Consider the following 26,928-nt stretch of genomic DNA (forward strand, 5'->3'; position numbering starts at 1 on the left):
TTGAATTACTTCTACCGCATCATAATCCATGTTCGTCGATTTGCACTCGACCACCACACGTCTGCTTACTAGAAATATTTAAAAAACGCGAAAATACTTCTTACAAAATAATTTTCAAGGTGATTACAAAATGTAAACAGTCAAGTTTTATTGCATCATGCAGGCCCATGACGCTCTTATGTTTTTGCATCGGAGTTTGTAAATTTGGTTCCAATTACATATTTCGCCAAACAAATTTTATTTATAAAAGGAAAATTTTAAGTAACCGCGATTATCTTGTGTTGTAGGCATACGTTTACTATAAATGTTTCTCAAAAAAGACCATTTTATTATGCAAATTATAATAAAAACATATTTCATTTTCATTCAGTAAAAAAACTGTTTGCCGTCAGGAACCTCGCTCAATCGGCTTGACACACTTGACATTTCTCACCTGACGTTTAAACCTTTTCTAACCCTTAAGTCTAGACATCAACCATTTTTGCATAGACATCCACCTTTTTCGTATACGTATCGCATTCGTATGCGATACGAATGGATTCGTATGGCCTTTGTACGTAAACAAGAATGGCATTTTCGAACTCATTCGAATCCATACATTCGTACGAATGTTGGATACGAACGTAAACAAGAATGAAGGTGCTTATCTTTAACATCTTTGAATGAAACAAAATGGGAATCGGGTTAGTAAGTTAATGTACCAGAACCTGGCCGGACATTGCGCCTACCCAGGGGAGGAACCGGATACGACCACCCATGTGAGTCTAGAGTATCGCACATGCCGACACGTGCAACGGGAAGGATTACAATAGGTGTATAGGCCAGGGGGTTAGTCCCTAGATATGCTGACTTAGCGGAAAGCACGGGCTATACACTTAACAATGATAATGACAAAAGGTCGCTTACCTATCCATATTTCGTATGGTGTTTTACTCGTTGATGCCGTTGGTAGGCGATTTTGTAAAAAAATTCGCAGTCATTATCGCTTCACCCCAATATCGTTTATTTATTCTAGCCTCTGCAAGCAAACACCGCATTATTTCCGTTAAACTGCGATTTTTGCGTTCAGCTATTCCATTTTGCTGGGGGCTGTAAGGAACTGTCTGTTGTAAAATGATACCATTTTTTTCGTAGAAAATGCTGCAGCGAATTTCCAGAATATTCGCCTCCGCCATCAGTTCGAATAATTTTTGGTTTCTTCCCAAACTGGTTTTGAACTAACTCCACATACTCTACGATCTTCTTCTCGGCCTAGCTTTTTTGTCTCAATAAGTAAAGCATTTTATAACGGGAATAATCATCAATCATTGACATAACATATCTGTTACCTCTTGGAGTGGGTACCTCCATTGGCCCACACAAATCCGTATGAACCAAATCTAGTATTGCTTTACTTTTCGTTCCAGATGGTGTAAACGGCATCCTAGTCATTTTTGATTCCAAACAGATTTGACACACTGATCGTATTCCGCAGTCTACAACATGAATATCACTAGCCAACTCTTCACGCACAACTCGTTCGATAGCACTTGGGTCCCGATGACCAAGTTTTCGATGCCATTCATGTTGGCAGTTCTGTTTATGCTGAGAATTAGCTAATAGAGCAACCTGGTACTCTTTCAGTTGATAGAGTCCGCCACTCCGTACACCAATGGCTATTATCCTGTCATTCTTTGTCACCTTACAACCCGTCTTATCGAATATGACAACACAGCCCTCATCAGCTATTTTGCTGACAGAGAGATGCTGATGAAAAACCAAGTAATATAACGGCTAAAGGTGTTTTGCATGTTCCGAATTTGAGTGGAAATTTGCACTCAAATTCGGAACATGCAAAACACTTTTAGCCGTAATATTACTTGGTTTTTCATCAGCATCGATGGCCATTGGCCACCAGTCGCACAATTCCGGATCCACAAAAATCAACATTACTGCCATCAGTCAATTTTATACTTACAGTCCCTGAACTTAACGATTCAAGTTTCGAATTGTCTCCGCACATATGACAGGTAGCTCCCGAGTCAAAACACCATGACACTTCACCGCTAACTTTATTAGCATTAACCGTAAAGCATATGTCTTCTTCTTCCTCTTTTACAACTTTTACCTTCTCTTCTCTTTGCTTCCAATCATACATTAGTTTTCGACAATCTCTTCGAAAGTGTCCTTCTTTCTTACAATAGTGACACGTTTTTCTTGACTTTCAGCATTTTTTCTCTCGAATTTCACTTTTAACGCTTGGTCACAACTAACCACACCTTCTTCACGACGTCGCCATTCATCCAATAACTTTCCTTTTACATACTCAAGATCCAATTCGTTATCCTTCCGGCTCTCCAAAGCGACAATCAATACATCATACGACGGCGGTAAACTAGATAACAAAATTGCCGCTTGCCAGAAGTCATTCAGTGAATCCCCCATACCGTCTAGCCGCTGTGAAAGCTCTACCACCTATCAATATGGTCGGGCATACTACCTCCCTCAGCCAACTGTAACCAACTGTGTGTGTATTTTATTCACTAAAGAACTTCGATGATGGTAGCTTCTCAAAGCTGCCCACATCTCCGCTGCAGTTGCTGCCCTCATGACATGTGTATGTTGACTATTGTCCAAAGACAACCCACACACTTAGTTTCTTTTACCGATCTCATCAATCTTTTTAACGAGTTCTTAACAGCTGAGCCATCAGAAATCTGTTCGGTTATTCATTCGGTAATTTTTCGTTCTCGCTGAAACGTCAAACATAGAATAGCTCAGTAAAAATTTACAAAGTGTTCATCAAAAATTGCTGCATGAGTCGGTATTTACAATGCTGACTATTCGTCACGAACTACCGAGCGTTTTGTTCAGTGCGTCTTGAACTGTCCTACAGATCAGACGTTTTTTCGGTTGCTTGTGGACTGGTCTTTGACTGCCTATAGCTTCAAAGTTTGTGTTTTGTCAGTGTGTCTTTTAAAGACTACCTGAAAGTTATTTCCCATCAGTCTTTCTCAAGACTACCTACTTTTGAATTTAACATTTGTTTTAACTTTTTTCGTATCACCTGAAATGGCTGGACGGAAAAAGAAACCTCGCATCGCTGCGGGGAGGAAAAGAGAGGCATCTCTTTCTGACACATCGAGTGTCTGTAGTGACAATCCTTTTGATATTTTGCCTGAGCAAGAAGCTGGTGAAATGGAAGTTACCAATAATGAAACTATACAAAATATAAAATCTTTAAAAAAGGAGAAAGTTCCACCTATTGTGGTAACTATTTCTTCTGAATTTAATATATTCAAAAAGGAACTTTCAACGTTTGTTTCTGACGTTAAAGTTACCTATCAAATTGGCCGTAGAGGTGAATGCCGCTTATTAGCCGACTCAGTAAAGGGTCGTGATCGTCTTGTTCAGTATTTAACTGACAAGATGTACAAATTTTTTACATATGACACCAAGAACGCCGAGCCGTTCAAGGTTGTCTTGAAAGGTCTCACCAACGATCAAACCGTTGATGAGATCAAACTTACTTTAACAGAATTACTTGGCATAGCCCCTACCCAAGTAATTCTAATGAAACAAAAATCACGAGGCGAAAACAGTCAGAGAACTGGAATTTCCCTTGTTAATTATTTAATTCATTTTAACCGCAATGAGGTTAACAACTTAAAATTTTTTGAAAAAGCACATGCTTTGTATAATGTACGTGTAAAGTGGGAAACTTATAGGAAGTATGGCGGAGGTGAAAAGCATATCACCCAATGCCGTACTTGCCAACGTTATGGCCATGGTTCCAAATTCTGTAACATGGACCAAAAATGTCTTAATTGTGGAGACTCTTCTCACAAAAAGGACACATGTCCTGTGAAAGAGAGTAAAAATTTTCGCTGTGCGAATTGTAACGGCAACCATATGTCAAATTTTTATCAATGCCCAGTCCGTTTAGCAATTGTTAAGGCAAGGCAAGGTAAACAAAATTCAATTTCTCAATTAAAACCAACTTCAAAACAAAATTCTCCAAGCGTACCAGTGACGCATAGTTTACCTACTCCTTTGCATACCCGTTTAACTTATGCACAGGTTACAGGTAGTTCGAACATTATACCGCCTAGTGTTGGTAGTTCGAAAATGACCGTTAATATGGGTAAGCAAAACACGCTAGAAAATAATTGTACACCTATCACTCCAGCTAATATTGCTACCGAAAATATTTTTTCTAATGTCAACTGCCTGGGGCCTATTACGGCAGGTAAACTTTCTTTTTTGCAACAGGCAATGTTCGATCTTATGAACGCCATGTTGCAGGCAAAATCAATGTTTGAAGCCATTCAAATAGGCACAAATTTTACTATTAAAATTGTTTCTAATTTAAAATTTAGCAATGATTTTAAATAAAACAATTAAAATATTAAATTGGAATGCTCGCTCATTGAAGGCCAATGAGAATGAGCTTTTTAATTTTTTACGGCAACCATATGTCAAATTTTTATCAATGCCCAGTCCGTTTAGCAATTGTTAAGGCAAGGCAAGGGAAACAAAATTCAATTTCTCAATTAAAACCAACTTCAAAACAAAATTCTCCAAGCGTACCAGTGACGCATAGTTTACCTACTCCTTTGCATACCCGTTTAACTTATGCACAGGTTACAGGTAGTTCGAACATTATACCGCCTAGTGTTGGTAGTTCGAAAATGACCGTTAATATGGGTAAGCAAAACACGCTAGAAAATAATTGTACACCTATCACTCCAGCTAATATTGCTACCGAAAATATTTTTTCTAATGTCAACTGCCTGGGGCCTATTACGGCAGGTAAACTTTCTTTTTTGCAACAGGCAATGTTCGATCTTATGAACGCCATGTTGCAGGCAAAATCAATGTTTGAAGCCATTCAAATAGGCACAAATTTTACTATTAAAATTGTTTCTAATTTAAAATTTAGCAATGATTTTAAATAAAACAATTAAAATATTAAATTGGAATGCTCGCTCATTGAAGGCCAATGAGAATGAGCTTTTTAATTTTTTAACAGTAAATAATGTGCATATTGCAATTATTACTGAAACATTTTTGAAACCTAACATAAAATTAAAATATGATCCCAATTACGTGGTTCATAGATATGATAGGATTCAGGGTTCCGGCGGTGGAGTTGCAATTGTTATTCATCGCCGAATCAAACATCGTGCTCTTCCCCATCTTGAGACGAAAGTTATTGAAACTTTGGGAATTGAAGTTCAAACTGAACTTGGGATTTTATTTATTGCCGCAGCACATTTACCATTTCAATGCACACGCGAGCTCAAAAATTATTTTAAAGGTGATTTACAAAAACTCACCAGAAATCGTTCGAAATTTTTCATAATCGGCGATTTTAACGCTAAACATCGTTCATGGAATAATTCTCAAAGTAATTCCAATGGCAAAATTTTATTCAATGATTGTTCTTCAGGATACTATTCTATTTTGTCTCCGAATAGTCCTACATGCTTTTCTTCTGTAAGAAACCCTTCAACAATTGATTTGGTGCTGACAGATCAAAGTCATGTATGTAGTGATTTGATCACACATGCTGACTTTGATTCTGACCATCTTCCAATAACTTTTTCTTTATCACATGAATCAGTTTTAAACCCTATGAGCTCTGTTTTTAATTATAACAAAGCTAATTGGGAAAGATACAAAAATTATATTGAGAGAAATTTCAATAATGAGCTTGATTTGCAAAACGAAGTGAATATTGATTCCGCTTTGGAAGCATTAAAATGTGCAATTGTTGGTGCCAGGAATTATTCTGTTTCAAAGGCTCAAGTGAAATTTGATTCACCAATAATTGACGAAAATCTTCAACTTCTAATTCGTTTGAAAAATGTCCGCAGACGTCAATATCAACGTTCTCGTGACCCTGTTTTTAAAACTATTTATAAAGATTTACAGAAAGAGATTAAACATAGATTTACTCTTCTGAGGAATCAAAATTTTGAGACTAAAGTTGAAAAATTGAAACCATATTCAAAACCATTTTGGAAGCTGTCGAAGATTCTTAAGAAACCTTCAAAGCCTATTCCAGTTTTAAAAGATGGTGAACGTTTTCTTGTATCCAATGAACAAAAGGCTCAAAGACTTGCTCAGCAGTTTGAGAGTGTTCATAACTCAAATTTGAATTTTGTGAGTCCAATTGAAAATGAAGTCACACGTCAATTTGATTTAATTTCTTCCCAGAATTTTTTACCTGCAGAAATAATTGAAACTAACTTGAATGAGATTAAATCAATTATTAAAAATTTCAAAAATATGAAAGCACCTGGTGACGATGGAATCTTTAATATACTAATCAAACATCTCCCTGAGAGCACAATGGATTTTTTAGTGAAAATTTTCAATTGCTGCTTCAAAATTGCATATTTCCCCAAATTATGGAAAAATGCAAAAATTACTCCCATTTTAAACCCGGATAAGAACCCAGCTGAAGTTTCAAGTTATCGACCAATCAGTTTGCTTTCTTCAATAAGTAAACTGTTTGAGAGAGTTATTCTTAACAGAATGATGTCACACATCAACGAAAATTCAATTTTTGCAAATGAACAGTTTGGATTTCGCCATGGGCATTCCACAACTCATCAATTGCTCAGAGTTACTAATATGATACGAGCTAACAAATCTGAAGGTTATTCCACTGGAGCTGCTCTTTTAGACATAGAAAAAGCATTCGACAGTGTTTGGCATAAAGGTTTGATTGCGAAATTGCAAACTTTTAATTTTCCTAATCAAAATTTTAAAAAATTATCTTACTGATCGAACTCTGCAGGTTGTCTATCAGAATTCAAAATCTGATAGATTTCCTGTCAGAGCAGGTGTGCCTCAAGGTTCAGTCTTGGGTCCAGTCCTGTACAACATATTCACTTCAGATCTTCCTGATTTGCCTCCAGGATGCACAAAGTCATTGTTCTGCGATGACACAAGCATTTCCGTAAAAGGAAAAAGTCTTCGTGTCACATGCAGTCGATTGCAGAAAGTTTAGATATTTTTTCTTCCTACTTGCAAAAGTGGAAAATCTCTCCCAATGCTTCTAAAACTCAAATGATAATTTTTCCGCATAAGCCTAGGGCTTCTTTCCTCAAGCCAAACAATAATCACGTTGTCAAGATGAATGGGGTTATTTTAAGTTGGTCCGACAAGGTTATGTACTTGGGACTAATTTATGATAAAAAACTTATTTTCAAAGAGCACATTGAGAGTATACAAGCCAAGTGCATCAAATATACGAGATGTTTATATCCTCTCATTAACAGGAATTCTAAACTTTGTTTAAAGAACAAACTTTTGATTTACAAACAAATTTTTAGACCAGCAATGCTTTATGCTGTACCGATCTGGTCAAGTTGCTGTTCAACAAGGAAGAAAACGCTCCAAAGGATTCAGAATAAAATTCTGAAAATGATTTTGAAGCGTCCTCCTTGGTTTGGTACACTCGAATTACATAGACTTACTGGTGTTGAACCATTAGAAGCTATGTCAAATAAAATTATTAACAATTTTCGACAAAAATCGTTGCAATCCTCAATTGCTACGATAAGCTCTCTTTATAGCCAATAAGTTAGCAATTAAGTTAGTTGTAAGTTTACTTCCCCTTTTCTGACAAGTAGGTTTAAATCCCTACGAATGATAAGTCCTAATTGCGAAAGCAAACAAATCCTAACAATTAAAATTACAAATTTCTAACAGTGTTGAGAAGTCACCATTTGTGATTGGACACACGTACTCATTATTTACTAATATTTATCATAAATACTTAAGCTACTAACAAATCCGCCCTTAAAAAAAAAAAAAAAAAAAAAACCGAGCGTTTTGTAAATTTACAAAGCTGACGATTCGTCAAAAATTACCGAGTGTTCTGTAAACGTACAGCGAAAAGAGAAAAATAAATACGACCATTGTGAACGCTGCTATTACAACCGTTGAATAATTTTATAAAGGTATTTCGGATTGTTTGGATCGATTATAAAACTTAGTAATAAGTAAAAACTTGATAAGTTTAATGTTATGATGAATATAGGCTTTTATTGCAGGTTTCTAGTCAACTGCTCTCCTGTGGTGGAAAAATTTCCATATGCTGACTGAAATGATTTGCATTATCTGAATCGTAATAGATAGAATCTTGGGTGAAATCATTGTTGCGGATGTGCCATGATATGAAACATTCAACTAAAATACACAAATACGTACATATTTGATAAATAACAACTTACTGAATAGATCGTGTACTTCCACGTCGTTTTCTTGTAGATTTGAAAGTACGATATCCATTTTTTTTGAAAATCACACGCGAAACACTTTAAAAACTCAACTTCGAAACTCTTTGAATATTTGCAAAATGACGGCCTTTGGTGTTTCGTTTTGACAGATGCAGAAAAATTGCCGAACAGTATAGTATCAAACATCAAGAGTTCAGTTAATCAATTGAAGGGTTTTCAGCAACACCAAGGTAGGTGCTGACAGATCGTCAAATATTTACTGAACTTTATGAAAGTGCAGAACATACTTTAGTTTACAGAAAAGGTCAGCAATGTTTTTTGCTGAGCTCGTCAAGTGCCTTTTGTATAACGGTAAGTCGGTAAAAACTTTAACCGACATCAGTTATTTTTGAGGAAAATACAAAGTGATCAGTATTTTTTATTTTATAAATGTGCCCGAGCCTTTGCGTCTTTTGCCAACCACGAAGCATCTGGTTGTTCTGGTTTTCGGCAAGATATCATTTCAAATAACTCCTCTTTAATTAATATCAACTCCATGCGGAACTTCCATGTTGCATAATTGGCGTCCCCCAATTTTACCACAATAAACTTTGCATCCGCCATGTTGATTTCTTCTCGTAATAATATCACACTAGTCTGAGCAAAAATAGTCTTCTCATACTATGTTATTTATATTGTAAACACCAATTTAATAAATAATACGAACTTATCTGGCTGGGCACATAACCTGTTAAATCATAGCACAGATTGAAACACGCTTTTACTCGAAGGAAAAATAACACTGTATTTCTAATGAACTTATAACAGAATGAAATACGAACAAAGTATATCAACGGAAATGTATTTTATCTTCATCATGTTGGTATAGCCCGAACATTCTGGATTCGCCGCTGCTTCACTGTATATCAGGGGTGTGTCAATGCTCGTTGTTTATTTCTTCATGCCCAGACAACGCCAACCAGTTGTGTCCATGTTTTAACTGGTAGTCTATTGTATCATATGACTCGTGAAGACGTAACATAGGAACTTGTGAGGACCGGAGCTAAGTTTGACGCTCCTTCCAAGTTGTCGACTCACCATTTGAAGCCCAATTAAAACAATATTGGTATGAAATTAACAGGCTAGTTAAGGATTAACTAAAGAATTTTATAATGATTAGGTATGTGGTTCAAAAGTTGTGAAAAGAAATATGTTCCGATGACTTTTCAAATTCATTCGTTTTTCCAAAGATGGCTGGACTAATGTCAACAATGTCAGTGTCAAATGAAAGGTTTGGTTGCCATTTCAGTAAATATACCTTTATTGGATTGAATTTGACAATTCAAGGTTGTTTCCCAGAAACCATGAGTCGCAAAATAGGATTTAAAAATAAAGTATGGAGTTGATTCCCTTCCCTTCCTGAAAAACTCACATTGGGTAATTAAACTGGAAGCTACTATACAAAAATTTAAAATGGCGTCTGAAGTTGATTTTTGGCCTCTGGGTATCATACTATTCCACAAATTCTCATATTGAATGATATTTGGTCTTTCTAGGCTGTTGTTCATCAAGGAAAATTTTCCTACTAAAAATGTTTAATCTAAAATGATATATAATCGCGTCCGGCCTATATGTGAGTACAGCGACGTTTTGATTATACCAGGAACAAAGAAAAATCGCATCATATATTTAAAACATATTTATTCCATGTTACTTCCAAAATGTTCGGTATAGTTATGCTTTTGGCTACCAGAAATTCGTTATTTGGAGTGAAAAATAAATCCAGCAGTAATTACAAAGGTGTATTTTTTCCTAATTGAAGATTCATTTAAATCTATTTAAACAAATAATAACTTCGAAAGAGAAAGGCTGGGTCTCACCGCTACACAGTGGTCTAAACTCGAAAAATCGTGATCGTTTTAGATTTGACTGTGAAATATTAAGTGTCTTCAGCATAATTAAGTGTCTTCAGCAAGTTTGTTTCATATTACAAGGCTTTTCTTTTGGCGTTTTTGGTTTTTTGATCAATCCCCCTAGTAGTTAGATGAAAAAATTATTTTTTCTAATTTTTAAAATACTCGATTGCTTTCTTTAGCAAAGTTGTAGAAAAATCTATAAGAAAAAGATCTGATATGACGAAATAGAGTTTTACGAGGAACAGTCCTCAAAATTAGTTTTTTGCCCATAACTTTTTCTGTAATAGTCGAAACAGTTCAAGATGTTCTAAGATTTCGTTCATTTTGCTAAACCTCGCATTTTTGTAGAATATATTGGTTTGATATTTTCATTTGTTCTCAAGATATTTCTAGTTTTTTGCTGAAAATAGCCATATTTTGAGTCCATATTTCTCCGAAGGTTGCAGATAGTAGCAAACCAGACTGTACGCATTTGAAAGTTTGTCAAAAGAACTGCATTACTTATAAGAGTTCAACTGTTTCCAGTTGTATCCAACCGAGTACTGAATGAAAGGAAAACACCCCTCAGAATGAGTTTTTTGTCCATAACTTATTCTGTAATCGTCGAAACAATTCAATATGTTCTAAGATTTTGTTCATTCTGCTAAACCTCGCATTTTTGTAGAATATATTGGTTCGATATTTTAATTTGTTGTGAAGATATTTCTAGTTTTTTGCTGAAAATAGCCATATTTCGAGTCCATATTTCTTCGAAGGTTGCAAATTATTTGCTTGCATTTATAATCCTGTATTTTTTCCACAGGACTTGATATAAATGTACTGAAGCGTTGTGGAGCCATCCTTCAAGCTGTTGCTTCTGGTAGAAAGTTGAACACTGAAAAATTAGATAAATATTGCATCGACACGGTGCGAAAATTAGTGGAGTTATATCCATGGTACTATCTACCTGCGTCAGTACACAAAATACTGATTCACGGTGCACAGATTGCTGACTTTCTGGTTCCGATAGGACAGCTCTCGGAAGAAGCACAGGAAGCATTGAACAAAATTATACGGGAAACACGTGAACATCATTCTCGTAAAATTTCGCGGGTGGCTACAAACACCGATATTCTTCACCGCTTGCTGGAGCTATCGGATCCACTTATTTCTAGCAAACGTAGCATCATTTGTAAAACTGAGCAAAGTTTATCAACTGATGCTTTATATTTGTTAAATTTAACTAAAACAGAAGAAGATTTGGAATCATCGGAAGCATCTGACGTAGAGTAAATCATTAAAAACTGACAACATAAAGTATAAAATAGTTTTTTTTCACTCAATACTTCAACTTTATACGTCATAACTGTTGAATCTGACTGTTACGAGGGGTGTTTTCCTTTCATTCTGTACTCGGTTGGATACAACTAGAAACAGTGGAACACGTTTGAATAATGCAATTCTTTCGACAAACTTTCGAATGCATATAGTCTGGTTTGCTACTATCTGCAACCTTCGGAGAAATGTGGACTCAAAATATGGCTATTTTCAGCAAAAAACTAGAAATATTCTTACAACAAATGAAAATATCAAACCAATATATTCTACAAAAATGCGAGGTTTAGCAGAATGAACAAAATCTTAGAACATCTTGATTTGTTTCGATGATTACAGAAAAAGTTATGGACAAAAAACTCATTTTGAGGGGTGTTTTCCTTTCATTCAGTACTCGGTTGGATACAACTGGAAACAGTTGAACTCTTATAAGTAATGCAGTTCTTTTGACAAACTTTCAAATGCATACAGTCTGGTTTGCTACTATCTGCAACCTTCGGAGAAATATGGACTCAAAATATGGCTATTTTCAGCAAAAAACTAGAAATATCTTTAGAACAAATGAAAATATCAAACCAATATAGTCTACAAAAATGCGAGGTTTAGCAGAATGAACGAAATCTTAGAACATCTTGAATTGTTTCGACTATTACAGAAAAAGTTATGGACAAAAAACTAATTTTGAGGACTGTTCCTCGTAAAACTCTATTTCGTCATACCAGACGTACAGATAGAAGATTACAGTGTTCAGCAATTTTTTTATATTATAGATTTTCCTAAAACTTTGCTGAAGAAAGCAATCGAGTATTTTGAAAATTAGAAAAAATAATTTTTTTATCTAACTACTAGGGGGATTGATCAAAAAACCGAAAACGCCAAAAGAAAGGCCTTGTAATGAGAAACAAACTTGCTGAAAACACTGGGTACATAAAATCAATATTTCACAGTCAAATCTAAAAGGATCACGATTTTTCGAGTTCAGACCACTGTGCGCTAGGTGGATTAATTTTGGGTTTTAGATTCAGACTTTCTAAAAATGCGTATGCATTTTGGCATAGGTTTTATTCAAAGTATTGTAGGTCAGAAACCATTGGTTGTATGAAAAAACTGTCTGATAATGAGTTGTTGGGAATTATTGAGCCTCATAAAAAATATACACCGTAATTTTGTTTTCAAATATTTTGAAAATTCTAATTTCAACACTATTTAAAATATTTGTTTTCTAATGATTTTAGAAGATTCAGACATTTCAGTTATTTTAGATTAAGTAGTTTGTTAACGGCGCGATTTCGATGAGCGCCGGGCGGAAAGAGTTTCCTTTTTACTCCAAAAATAAGCCATGAAAATTCGAAGTAGATCCGAGTTCATTTAATGGGCCCACAAAACGCTTATATTAAAAAAAAAAATAGATTCTCATAACTGTTGTTTTTCATCTCTTTCTGAAGTTTTTCGCCTCAGTTTCTTAAAAAAGTTGTATATTTTGCGTCGAAATGCTCTTTAATTATAAAATCATATCATTAGGGATATTCACATATTACGTAACGCTAAATTATAGCAATTTTGAACACCTCCCACCCCTAAATAACGCAATTTTGCATGGGGCCTCGCGCAATGGAACTCTTCGTTGAATATCCCCTTCTCCTTAGTACGTTACGTAATAAATGAATGACTTCTCATATTCGTTAGAGGTTTTGAAACTGCCATTCAGTGATTATATCCTTAATCGTACTTCATTGCAGCAACTGCGTGAAGTGAACCGCCACAATCGGATTGGTGAAGAAAAATTATTAAGATTATCAAGAACTTTTTGTATAGATTCAATATTATTTTTAGTATTATTATTATTATTATTATTTTCTATGAAACAGTTCAGCACTAGTGATCTGAATGTACTAAGATGGTGATTTTATCAAATACGGTCGGTAGATCGAATAGCAATTCTGTTGATCGAATAGCAATTCTCATGAGTTTCGATGGAAGTGCAAAGTTCATGGGCGCGCTTAAAATTGATCTAAGCTACGGCAAAAATATCGCCTAAGAAGTTCATAATACCAAATATATTAAATACCAATATAGTTCACTTACGTGATATTATGAAGACAAATTGAAAATGACAGAAGCGTTAGTCACCTTTTCGACCGCTAGGTGCGCCACTTCTGATTTTGTTCTACACGACATGCGAAAAGAGTAACTTTTGACAACAATATTACCCTAATGGTTACACTGAAAAAATGCACATTTTATTGTGAAGTGGACTCGGCCGAATATTTTATAATAATAAAGTTCGCCTATGTATGAGGCAATCCATGGGTGGTGTTCCACGGTTTGTACGTTTGTCGACCTTCGACAATATTTTGAGTTGTAAAATGGTGACTTCCGGTGACTGGTAAACTGCTGAAAATGACCAAATACCACCTAATATGGGTTATTTTTTTAACCAGAATGACGTTCAGAGGCCAGAAATTGTCTCCAAATGCCAGTTTGAAATCCAAGATGGCGACTTCCGGTTTCTGCAAAATAGCGACAAATGACCAAATATGGGTATTTCCGCGATTGTTATGATGCACTGAAGCCACAAATCGACCTCAGACTACATTTTGAATTGTAAGATGGCGACTTCCAGTGATTGGAAAAGAAACGAAAACGATCAAATACCACCTAATATGGATGTTTCTTTAACCAGAATGTTGCTCAGAGACCAGAAATTGTCTCCAAATGCCATTTTGAAATCCAATATGGCGACTTCCGGTTCCTAAACAACAGTGGCAAGAGGCCAAATAACACTCATTATGGGTATTTCCGGGATTGTTATGATGTACTGAAGTTACAAATCGACCTCAGATAACATTATGAATTGTAAAATGACGACTTCCGCTGAATGGGAAACTGCCGAAAATGACCAAATACCACCCAATATGGGTATTTCTTCAACCGGTCGATTTCCATCCAATATGAGATGCTTCGATACCAGAATGTTACACAGGAGCTGGAATCGACCACAGACACCATTTTGAATTCTAAGATGGTGACTTCCGGTTTCTGTAAAACTGCCGAAAATGACTAAATAACACCAATTATTGGTGTTTCTTAAACCAGATTGACGCTCATGGGCCAGAAATTGTCTCCAAATGCCATTTTAAAATCCAGGGTGGTGACTTCCGGTTTCTGGAAAATAGCCTAAAGGGACCAAATACCACCCAATATGAGTGTTTCTTTAACCAGAATGATGCATGGAGCTAAAAATTGACCTCAGACACCATTTTGAATTGTAAGATGGTAACTTCTGGGAAACAGCAGAATACTACTGCATATGAATATTTCCGTAATCGAAATAATGTATAGAAGCCAAGCATTGACCCTGGACACCATCTTGAATGCGAAGATGACCACTTTCAGTTTCTGGAAAACAACGAAAATAACTGAATACCACCCAATATGAGTGTTTTCGGAATAGAGGTGATGTACTAAAGGCAAAAGTCGAGGATGTTGTCATTCCGATAAAACTAATAATTTCAAACGATATAAACAAATCGCAAGAAATCAATGAATTTGGAATGTTGAAAATTTTTAAATCAAACACAAAAATAGGTGGGACGAAGTTTGCCGGGTCAGATAGTAAATACATAAATATGCTGGTTAAAGCAAAGCTGCAAGTGATGAATACGAAGCTTAGAACTTGAGAGCAAAAAATTCGGAGGAATAAAAAAACAAAAAAATACTTTCAAAACGAAGAAAACTAAACATTAAATCCATACTTGTATCCATACTTAAATTGTTAAATTGATAGAACATTCAAGTGTTATCTAAGCTAAAAGTTGCACAACAACCATATACGACTATTGACAACCATTGTGCGGTTTCTCCTTTTATCTTTTTCACGGGGTAATTGAAATATTCATTTAATTGTACTCGTCGTGGACTGACTATTGAGCTTGAGCTTGACGGCCGCACATTTCGTAGTGGCTTCCCGTGATGGATCTGAGCTAGTGGAGTTACACACGGAACCACGTATATAGCAACTTGGGATTACTTTACCATTTACACGTCGTGGCCTGATTATTTGAATATTTCTTCTTCGTGCCTCGATAAGCTACATCTATTATATTATCAATTTTTAACTCCCGGAATGGTGTTAGTTTTAAATACAAACAATATACGCACGAAATCTGCAACATTTTTTTTCTGTGAAAGTATGAAATTGAGTCAACTAAATCTAAAATTGAGTAAATTCAGTTTCGTGTGTGAATGTCACACGCTCACAGAAATTCAACAACAATGCACAGTGGTACAGTAAGGCAATGTAGGCGGACATGAGTTTTTCGATGCGATTTTGTGGTTTTAGAATAAAATTTTTCATAAAATTTTATAAAATTTATTTTAATATTTATTTAATATTTTTATAAAATTAAAAATTTTTTAATATCATTTATATTTGCCCTAAACGGAGACATCAATATATCAAAAAACCTATTTTTCAAATAGAAATAGTGAAAACTCTTCATCTGTACAATATACACTGTTCATTCGTTAACTTCAGCCGAAGGCCTAGCCCAGTTAACGAATGTCGCTCGCTAACTGGGCTGACATTTCAAATGTCGTCAAATATCGAGGAGGATTTCGATGTAATGGCGCTAGGCAAAACTCTCAGCGAAAATTGGAAAATGTTTTAAACAAATACACTAAAAATCCTGATTGATAAACAGAAAATGAGAAAAAATAAATTATTAGCCTTGCGTGTGCTTTATATGCACTAACCGTTGCCTGGAAACATATTCTTTTCATAAAACATTTATTTGACCTGGAAACGAATAGATAAATATCTAGCGGATCGCATGTGTGATGACAACCAAAATCCATTGGACTGAAAAAATCAATCTCAATTCACTATTCATGTGCCCCTATCTCGTTCTGACAGCAATATGCCAAACGCTGATGTTTGACGTTCATCTGCTTTTTAGCTGGGCTATAGCCCAGTTAGCGAACGCCCAGTTAAAAAGCAGCCCAGTTAAACAGCACCCAATTAGCGAACAGTTACTGTATCGACAATGTTTTTTCGTCAAAATTGGCGTATTTTTGATTAAAGTTACCGAAGAAAACTTTGTTTTTAAATTTGAATTGAAAATATAGAGCTAAAAGACTGTTTTTGGAAACCAAATTTCATGTCTACAAAAAAGTTTGTTTACAAAGTTACTTAGAATTAGTTGGTCTACAAGTTTGCCAAAGAATGTTTACAATTATTTATGCAAATAAAAACAAGTTAGTTTGTTTTTATTTCGTTGATTTTAGGACCACCCTAATTTTCATTCGCACATAAATAGAGGACTATGTATAAGAAACAACTTTTTACAAAAACTATGGCTTTAAACCGCAAACCAAAATCGCAACGAAAAGCTTATGTCCTAAATTGCCTTATTGTACCACTGTGCAATGAGTTTAGTTACCTTTTTCACCACAAGAGGGGGTGTTCCCTGTCTGTCTTCACGGGAATATATGGGAAATTCGAGAGTGAACTATATTGTTATTTAAAGATATTTGATAATACGCTAGTGGTTTGAAATATTTCGGAAGAAGACCTTAAACACTTTTCTTTAACCGTTTTACAAGAGCATCAAACGAAATCAACTCATTCACAGCCAAACAACTCACTCACCATTCATTGACCATAAATTGCATTCAAGACATGTCCCTGTTGGTAATCAAACTTCACATTCAGGTGTTTTCCGGATGTACGAGTGCTGTCTAATGTATTATTCAAGTTATGAATTCTCTACGTGATTCTTTCGCTTATGCCGAAATTGATAGTCGTCTCAGACGCTGTAACTGAAAAGATGAAGAATCGCTTGTGGTATTTATGCCCAGAATAAGTTGGATTGGCTGATACCTTACCAGTCAGCTCCAGGCCGAAGTGTCCCTTGCTGTTCGAAAAAGTCGTCTCCATTGGGTGATATCTCGTTTGAAATTAAACAAAAAATGATCAGGCGATTAAAAGCGAATGGTCCTTAGGGTGAAACGGTAAACAGCCAATTAGAATCACCACTGCGAATTTTCAGAAGCACAAGACTCGGAAATAGATAAAACAAAAATATTTGCTTCACCGCAGCAAACATGAAATAGCGTTTTCACAGGTGACGCATTAACTGTTACCGAGTCTTGTGCCTTTGAAAATTCAAAATGGTGGTTGGAAGCCGGTCATTTTTTTTTGGTTTCAACACCTAATGTTAAACTTATGAAAAATTCTAACCGTGTTTCAACACATAATTAAGACGAATTTCAGTTTATATTGCATGTTGATTTATACCGAAAAAATACAATACACCTCATTCAATATACGAACTTTTTAACAAACACCAAAAGTTATAAATTTTTTTAAACTTAAATTATAGGGTGATAATATTACTGTTTCATAAAAATACAAGTGCATTTGAATAAGTTTATCGAGAGATATATGTTAAAAAAAGAAAAAAAAACTCCGTACAATTTTCATGTAAATCGATTTCTCAAACATAAGCACTTTGTGGGTCCATTGAATAAACTCCGATGAACTTCAAATTTTCGTGGCTTATTGTAAAGGTCAAAAGGAAACTTTTTCAGCCCGGCGCTCATTAAGATCGATAGTTTCAAAAACGGCCATATAAAATATGGCCATTCTAATGAATACTAACTTTACTTTATACTTTATATACATCATGAGTGATTAATCCTCATTTGAAAATAGCTACGCTTGCATATTATTTGCTGAAATCGGAACAAAGGAGTGATACCACAGACAGACGTCCAAGCAAGAACAACATTGATCGAAAATTCTGTGTAAATTTTCAAATAGAATTGCGTTATAAATCACTTGTACACTAGTGCCGCCTGGTGACCTTATCGCTACAATACATTTTCGCTGGTGTACGAGGCTGGCGTCACTGGTAGCGCTATCTGGTTACGAATTGCTACTACAAAAAACTTTACACAAGTTTGGAACTCAGTTTGGACGTTTGTCTGCGGTGATACTTTTGCGTACAGGTTATTATTTTTTGATTGTTTGAAAATATTGCTCCATTCTGTTACTCCTTGTTTATATTCTTCATATGATACCTTTTGACATTTTTGATGAATTATCATTATTTTTCTGGTTTCTGTTTTTTTTTTTAAATAAATCAATCATTAACCGTTTTTTTCTGTTCTCTATTGCTTTTATTTACTTTACAATTTTTTGACTTCTGACGGCTACTGCCGGTAATTTGGTTTGTGTTAATGTTCCTTGACTTATTTCAGTTCAAACTGTTCGTAATTATTTCTCGTACGCCATCAAGTTTTGCTTCTAGTGATTCTGCAATTAAACACCCTCAAGGTTTTACTTTCACCCAGGGGTCATTAGAGGATACAAACATCTTTTATATTTAACACACCTTGCTTGCATATATTCAATTTGTTCAATTCTCGTTTTCCATAGCTAATATACGGTATGGTTCTCCTACATCCTGGGAGGTCACCGTGAAGGAACAATCAAATGACATCCGGTATTACAGTGATTCAGAAGGATCGTTTGTAACGGATGACGGATTTGACAGTGCTAGTACTGAGAGTGATGAGGAACAAAACTGTGGCCTTAAAATTGAATTTAAATCTGATAATTTAGCGGAAGCAATTGAAACTGAACATGATATAATCAAACGTCAGAAGCAGATGGATATCATCAAAAGTACAAATTTAAATGAGCAACAATATCAGAATTCTAAGAATGTTACCAGTGGTTTCGATTGCACTAGTATTGAAACATTGGAGACTAGACTTCAATATCATGTTCATCAATTCGAAAAATCTACTAATGAATTCAAAGAGCAAATTAAGAATTCTGGCACACTGGTCAAGTTTGATGAACCACTTTCTGCAAAAATTTTACAGAAAAATAATAGTAGTACAGTATCGAATAGTTCGAGCCATATTTATAATTTATTTCCATATGCGCCGAAGGAACAAGTAAATCTTTACATATCAGTAGCAAGCGATGGATCACAAATCATGAATCTCGATGGATTTTACGAGATCAATAGGCAGTACTTCCCTGAAGAATATACCATACTCGGAACTGGTGATTTATTTGACACTTTCAATGATGATAATGTGGTTACTGTGGACGAAAAAGGTCTCAAGAAAATTGTGTTGAACGTTACTAACCCTTTTGTAAAGGACAAAAAACCTCCGGAAATCAGTAACGAATACAATCAGTCTTTTGGTAAATCCACATCTTTTATACAGACTTCAAACATTTGTGATGTCAAAACGAATGAATTCAGCTTTGATTATCAGCCTGACTTGAACAATCACCCAGGACCAAGTCCCAGCATAATTCTACAAGCATTAACAATGTCTAACGCCAATGATGGTATAAACCTGGAGCGCCTTGAAACTATTGGAGATTCTTTTTTAAAATATGCGATCACTACCTATTTATACTGCACTTATGAAAACGTACATGAAGGAAAATTAAGTCACTTACGATCAAAGCAAGTGTCGAACTTGAATTTGTATAGGCTAGGAAGACGAAAAGTTCTTGGAGAGAGTATGATTGCCACGAAATTTGAGCCTCATGATAATTGGTTACCGCCTTGCTATTATGTGCCAAAAGAGCTTGAGCAGGCCCTTATCGATGCTAAGGTAAGTTACATTATATTTGCTTGGTAGCGAAATTGGTGCTTTAAACTTATTTTAATTACTTGCTGATTAGATACCCGCTTGCCATTGGAATTTAGCAGACTTACCAGATATAAAGCAACTTTCAAGCGAAGAGATTTGTAAGCTAGTGAAAGAACGTGCCCAGTCTCTTGGACTTCTTGACGATGTGAGTGTGCTAGTTTTTCAAGGATTAATCAATAAATAATTGCTAACACAGTTATTACTTTTTTTTTAGTCTGACAGTGAGGATCGCGAACAGATGAAAGAAATCCAACACCTAGAAATTCGTAATGACGAATTCATAAAAAATTCAGACTACTTCGCTTGCTTTATCCCATACAACTTAGTCACCCAACATAGTATTCCAGACAAATCCGTCGCTGACTGTGTGGAGGCTTTGATAGGTGCTTATCTGATAGAGTGTGGCCCAAGAGGGGCGTTGCTCTTGATGGCATGGCTCGGAATAAGAGTGCTACCGGTTCAAGAAATACTGTTTGAAGTGGATCAGAATCGCATTCCTGGAAGTTCTCCTCACTACGAAAAAGATGGAAAAATACTACAAACTGTATACGGCTTCTGGACTCCTCCTCGGTCACCACTGTTAAAATATGCCATGAATCCAGAAGCAACTTTGGAACACCTACTTAATGGCTATAATGCCTTTGAGGATTCATTGGGATACCACTTCAAAGACCGATCCTATTTGTTGCAGGCTATGACCCATGCTTCTTACTGCCCAAACCGGTTGACTGATTGCTATCAGCGGCTAGAGTTTCTTGGAGATGCTGTTTTGGATTATCTCATTACACGCCATTTATATGAAGATCCAAGACAGCATTCGCCAGGGGCGTTAACAGATTTACGTTCTGCTCTAGTCAACAACACAATTTTCGCGTCGCTAGCTGTACGACACGAATTTCATAAATACTTTAGACATCTTTCGCCCGGGTTAAATGAAGTAATTGATCGCTTTGTAAGGATCCAACAAGAAAACGGCCACAGCATCAGTGAAGAGGTATTCTTCGTAAACTTGTGCTCGCTCTATTTTATACTTTCTCCGCGAATACGTCCTTGATAACTTTATCCTTCATTCACAGTATTATCTTATACTAGAAGATGAGTGTGACGAAGCAGAAGACGTTGAGGTGCCAAAAGCTTTGGGTGATGTGTTTGAATCTGTTGCAGGTGCAATTTTTCTGGACTCGAGTATGTCGCTGGATGCAGTTTGGAAGGTTATATTTATTTATTTTATATTTTATTATGTAATATAAAATAGTATTTTATTCTATTATGTTATATTATATTATATTATATTATATTATATTATATTATATTATATTATATTATATTATATTATATTATATTATATTATATTATATTATATTATATTATATTATATTATATTATATTATATTATATTATATTATATTATATTATATTATATTATATTATATTATGGCCAATTACACTACTGGGAAAGGTATAAATAGTTCTAAACCAAAGTCGAATCATCCTCTACTATTGTGTTTCCGTATCTCAGCATGCCAACGATGAACTGCACTGCGTTCATTTTCGCATCCTCGCGAACTGCATACATTGCCCGCTTTACTAAAACTTAAAATGTAAGTCATATGACAAAAATGAAATTAGTTCGTAAAGTAAATCTAGCCAACGGAGCTCTTCCGTGATACGCGTTCGGAGTCTAGCCACCGACTGAGGTGTCTCATCGCTTGCGCCGCTGTAGATATAATAAGTCATTATACACTGTGTGCGTGAAGAGATCACTCTCTCAGTTATAAAAAATAAACTCCCACCGGGCAGTGTGTGCAGTTCATCGTTGGCATGCTGAGATACGGGAACACAATAGTAGAGGGTGATTCGACTTTGGTTTAGAAATATTATATTATATTATATTATATTATATTATATTATATTATATTATATTATATTATATTATATTATATTATATTATATTATATTATATTATATTATAATATGTCCAATACCAAAAATAACAACTTGAAAACTTACTCAAGTTCCCTAAAAATTGGAAAATCAACTTCAACTTCAACTTAACAATTATTTTTAAAAAATTTTTAGTAATCCGTTTCATGAATTCTGACCCTATTCCAAAGCTGAAAGCATTAAATTAGCCAACTTTGTCTTTCATGTAATTTGAATCGGTTGAGTAGTTTTGATATTAATTGTTTTAGTATTTATTATTTCAACATGCTCTTCCGAGGAAAAAACATGGTAACTGGAAAAAGTAACCAACACATTTACAAAGTTTAAATCACGGTTGTGAGATTCAAAGATAGAAAATGACGTTTCTGCGTTTTGTTGAAAATGCTCTCTCCTATTAAATATTTTTTATTCAATTGCCCTTTTGTATAGGTTTATCGAAGTATGATGGGACCGGAAATTGAACAATTCAGCAATTCAGTTCCCAAGTCACCAATAAGAGAACTACTGGAACTTGAGCCTGAAACCGCCAAATTTGGGTACAGCAGTAACTTTGTAATCTACGAGTATGCTAAAAAGAACACTCTTTCTTTTTAGTAAACCAGAAAAATTGGCAGATGGACGTAGAGTTCGAGTAACGGTTGAAGTATTTGGAAAAGGAACATTCCGCGGCATTGGCCGCAATTACCGTATTGCCAAGTGTACCGCAGCAAAATGTGCTTTACGACAATTAAAAAAAATGGGTTTGATAAACAAACGTCGCTAATCAATTACAATAAAACAATTCATTGAGACTGTCCAGTATATTAAATCTGATCCAGCGTACCGAATGTCATTAAAATTAGCACTCGCGAATATTTCTAAATGAACACTAAATTTTAATTACAAAAAGGATTGAATTTCAAAATTGAAATTTTAGTTACAAAAAAGGATTTAATTATTTGAGGAACCTGGAGTTCTTCTTCTTCGGGTGGGTTGTCTAGCTGGTCGCCGGAGGCGAATTACTTCTGCACTAGGCCCAGGTAAAAATGTCAAAACCTCCAGGAGCAATCCTACCTGACGAACTGGTCAATAGCAACCGACGGAGCACAGGTGAGCGAATTCACTCTGGACTGAAGGTTTCAACGGCAATTATATGTTGTAAATGGAGAACGTAGGGGTACTGGGGGTAAGCCCGGCACTGAGGGTAAGACCGTCACCCCTAGGATTTTACTAAAAAACGCTAATTAACTGTGTTTTGGAATATGTGAAGTGTTGGTATTTAATATTTTAGACATTTTAAGACACATCGAAGCCAGAGTCTATGGTATATAGAGTCGCGCGAAGAGAAAATCTATCGTTTCGGCAACACAGTTTTTGTGCCGTTTGTTGCCAAGAACTATACAGTTCTGTTTTTCACCATGCATAAGCGAATATCATTTTTTGAAATTCTTCACTAGGTACACAGTTTTGAAAGATTACACCGGTGATGTTTTGTTAAATTTAAGTGAACCAGTGTACAGGTTTAATGTTGGATTAAAATGTGTAAGTAAAACTTCGGAAAAACACATATTCTTTATTACGCTCAATTACAACACTTTTCATCCACTCCTAACATTATCACCTTGTTTATTTACATTGCTCGATTGGTACCCTCGTTTGACACTGATTTGGTTCCTTTGGTTTCATCTTTGCGGGACTCTTAAACATAGACTCTGATCGAAGCCACCGTGAAACGTCAAACGTCAAAATAATAGACAAAACATACGCTACTGCAGCTGATGCGTAAAAGGATGTAATTTTTCGTGAGTGGAACTTAAGCTTTTATTCATTTGAAAAGACTAAAAAAAATTTTCTTTGCTCTACAATTTATTGCCTGTATTGTTAGCATCACAGGAATTCGATCTGAGGTAAATTGAAGCGGTAAATTTGTAGAAATACTCTTTTAAAAAAAATGTGTGCTGTCGGGGTAACACCGTCACCCAGTGAGTGGGGTAAGCCCGACATGGTCTGAGGCTAGTTGGATGTTACTGACACATATTCCTCATCTATTACCGATGTCTCGCTGATTAAATAAATTAATTATTCGACTTGGAACCATGCACTCAAGCTCATCTGTGATTTATGAATGATTCCAAGGGTTAAAAGAGGTGCCAAATGTACTGAATCAAGTCACCAAACTGACGGCTTTCCCGGTGGTATTTGAAATATGCTCCGGTGTGGTCAGTTTGATCCTGGCTTCAATGAAACTAGTTAATAATACAATTTAAAGTGTCACATGATAGGCTTGCCGAGTATCAAATTCTTTCATTGTTTATACATAATGTTCACCGGAACTTGTTCCGGCAATCTGCCCAGAACCAGCTAACCGACAACAACCAAATTCAACAGTAACATACAGAAATGTAAGATCTCTCATTCGGCGGTTTCCGAATTCAAATTGGTTCAGTTGATTCGAGTTAATTCATGAACAAACTTAGGTGCCGGTGTTACCCCCAAGGGGTGCCGGTTTCACCCGCACTGATCGCCAAACGTCGTTTTTATCTTAGTTTTAAAACTTCATTATTCCTTGTAAAATAACAGTTTGAAAGTACTGAAAACCTTCATATCTTGTAGAAAAGAATCGGGGCAATGAGTCTGTGAAAGAAATATAAAAATATTCGCCATCAAGTGCTACTAAAGAATCATTTTCCTTAGGGGGCCGGGCTTACCCCCAGTACCTTTGGTGTTCCAAGGCCTCATTGCGTCGATACTAATGTCGGCAGTCTTATTTGTGTCACTGGTCGTTGCGTCTGTTGCTCTCATTCATGCCGTCCTCTCATTCTATCCTCGGTCGCACCTTTCGACATGTCCCATGCAAGTCCGTCCACATTACTGCTTTGCTTACCATGGTTCTTTTGGTTGTTCTTGTTGATCTCCTAAATATTTTGTCTCGCAACCGCAAATAAAAAAAATGGGAGTGGTTAACGACAAAGCCGAAAAGTACTGTCACTTACATCCACATTCAGACCGCCGACATATACCACCACCCAATGAAATTTATCCTACCAAAAACGTATAACTGATAGCGAATTTATCCACTCCACTGGGTCAGTGCCAACACCTGGAATAATGAAACGACACTGCGACTCAAGACGTAATGATGAAAGAGATGCTAGGCAGTTGTCTACATTCAAAGCTCATGTATTGGTGTGCCAAAACTGACTCAAAATACGCTGCGCAACTATCTATTTTAGAGTGCCCACTGCGCAATAATGGGTCGAATCAAAGCGAAAAAGAATCGTTCTGACAGCAGTTATAGCGGAATTTTTATTCCACTGGGTCAGTGCAAATCTACCCAAGAATGAAAAAACGGCATCACGATTTACGATGCGAGTAAGAGAGAGATGCCAGATAATTGTTTATGAACTAAGAACGTGCGGCGGTGGATTGAAACTGACGAATTTACGGTGCGCTTTGGGCAGCACGTGAGCTGGGTGGAATAAAGAAATTGCGATTAGACTGCAACTGGGATTGACACTGGGAACAAATAAATTCGCGCAGTTAAGACACCTAAATGAGAAAAAAAACATACGGGTACAAACACATACATATTCGCGTTGACGGTGTTGCTGATATTTGTTTGGTTTCTGCGTGCGAAAAAGAAAGAAGGAAATATTTTTGCTTTTGTCTTCACGCACATTTTGACAATTACATACGAGAGTTCACGTAGGTGCGAACAGCCTTCGAAATCTCTTTCAACGCGAATAAACCGAATGCATACACCACACATGTATATATATATATATATATATATATATATATATATATATATATATATATATATATATATATATATATATATATATATATATATATATATATATATATATATATATATATATATATATATTTATATATAGAAAAATAATAATTATGAGAGTAATACATGTAGTAGTTGTTGTGAGAGAAGTGGGAAGGGTTAGTAATGCTACATTATATCTATGAGTGCAATGGATGGACGTTAGGGTTAATATAAACCTCGATTAAGACCTACAGACCCCGCCAGTATTTAGTTTTATTACTTTTTTATTATTTATTATTAGTTTTATTATTTAGTTTTATTATTATTATTTTTATTTTATTTTTTAGTTTTATTTATTTATTAGCTTACTAACTAGTTGGTGAAGAAAGGTAATATTATAAAAATATTCTTCAACCCCACACGCATCCACTGTTGCACAAAAGTTTCCGACACTGGTGGCTGGCCGAACAGCATCTTAAGCGTTGTCATAATTCCGTTGACATTAGATGCGTGCAATAGCCTGCTACTGACAGCTTCGTATGCTCTGCCCCTCAAGCTACGTTGAAGCCGCACAACATTTTCCTCATTGGTGAATCCACACATAGTCGAAGTACTATTAAAAGTGAAGAGAAATAGTGGCCATTCTTCGGGATTTCCGGAAAATCTTGGAAGGTCTTTTGAAATCGCCTGCCTGACAGCTAACTGCTTTCGAGTGATTGGAATCTGATCTTCCTACTCCTATTTATGTCTGCGATTGACCCTCATGGTTGACGAAAGAGAAATATTTTGCGGCGGAACTCTTGAATTGCGCGGAATTGCATAAGCAACGTGCTCATTTGAGGCGATCCGATTATGTTCTAAAATCGTGGCAGGGAGTGAATGCCAATTACCCGAATATGAAGATCTTGAACCTGATTCCGAAAACGCCGAATTTAAACCAGCGTTTGTAAGCGCGGAATTTGATTCAACGTCTTGTTCAATCGGCGATCGATCACTAGCATACGGCATTAATTGATCTTGCAGACGCTCTTTTGTCTCATTCCAGAATTGACTAATTTTCAAATTAGGAACCGATCCTCTTGTGGCCTGTCGCATT

At 35.7% G+C, this 26,928-nt stretch overlaps 1 protein-coding gene across 4 annotated transcripts in view; it reads left to right on the forward strand.

Annotated features, from left to right (window-relative positions):
* The window catches only part of LOC129719178 (endoribonuclease Dcr-1), a 154,240-nt gene that overhangs the window by 87,117 nt on the left and 40,195 nt on the right, over positions 1–26,928 (forward strand). For 2 of the 4 annotated variants that reach the window (XM_055670666.1, XM_055670665.1), the window contains 6 exons: positions 18,885–20,089; positions 20,160–20,273; positions 20,343–21,122; positions 21,205–21,339; positions 22,502–22,608; positions 22,667–22,863. In XM_055670666.1, coding sequence (XP_055526641.1) covers positions 18,885–20,089; positions 20,160–20,273; positions 20,343–21,122; positions 21,205–21,339; positions 22,502–22,608; positions 22,667–22,835 — 2,510 coding nt within the window. In that variant the 3' untranslated portion in view covers positions 22,836–22,863. Of the gene's footprint in view, positions 1–18,884; positions 20,090–20,159; positions 20,274–20,324; positions 21,123–21,204; positions 21,340–22,501; positions 22,609–22,666; positions 22,864–26,928 lie in introns of those variants that run through there. The other 2 variants (XM_055670667.1, XM_055670669.1) reach the window with 2 other exon arrangements.

The sequence above is a fragment of the Wyeomyia smithii genome, chromosome 1 (assembly GCF_029784165.1).
Source record: "Wyeomyia smithii strain HCP4-BCI-WySm-NY-G18 chromosome 1, ASM2978416v1, whole genome shotgun sequence".
NCBI classification, from domain to species: Eukaryota; Metazoa; Arthropoda; class Insecta; order Diptera; family Culicidae; genus Wyeomyia; species Wyeomyia smithii.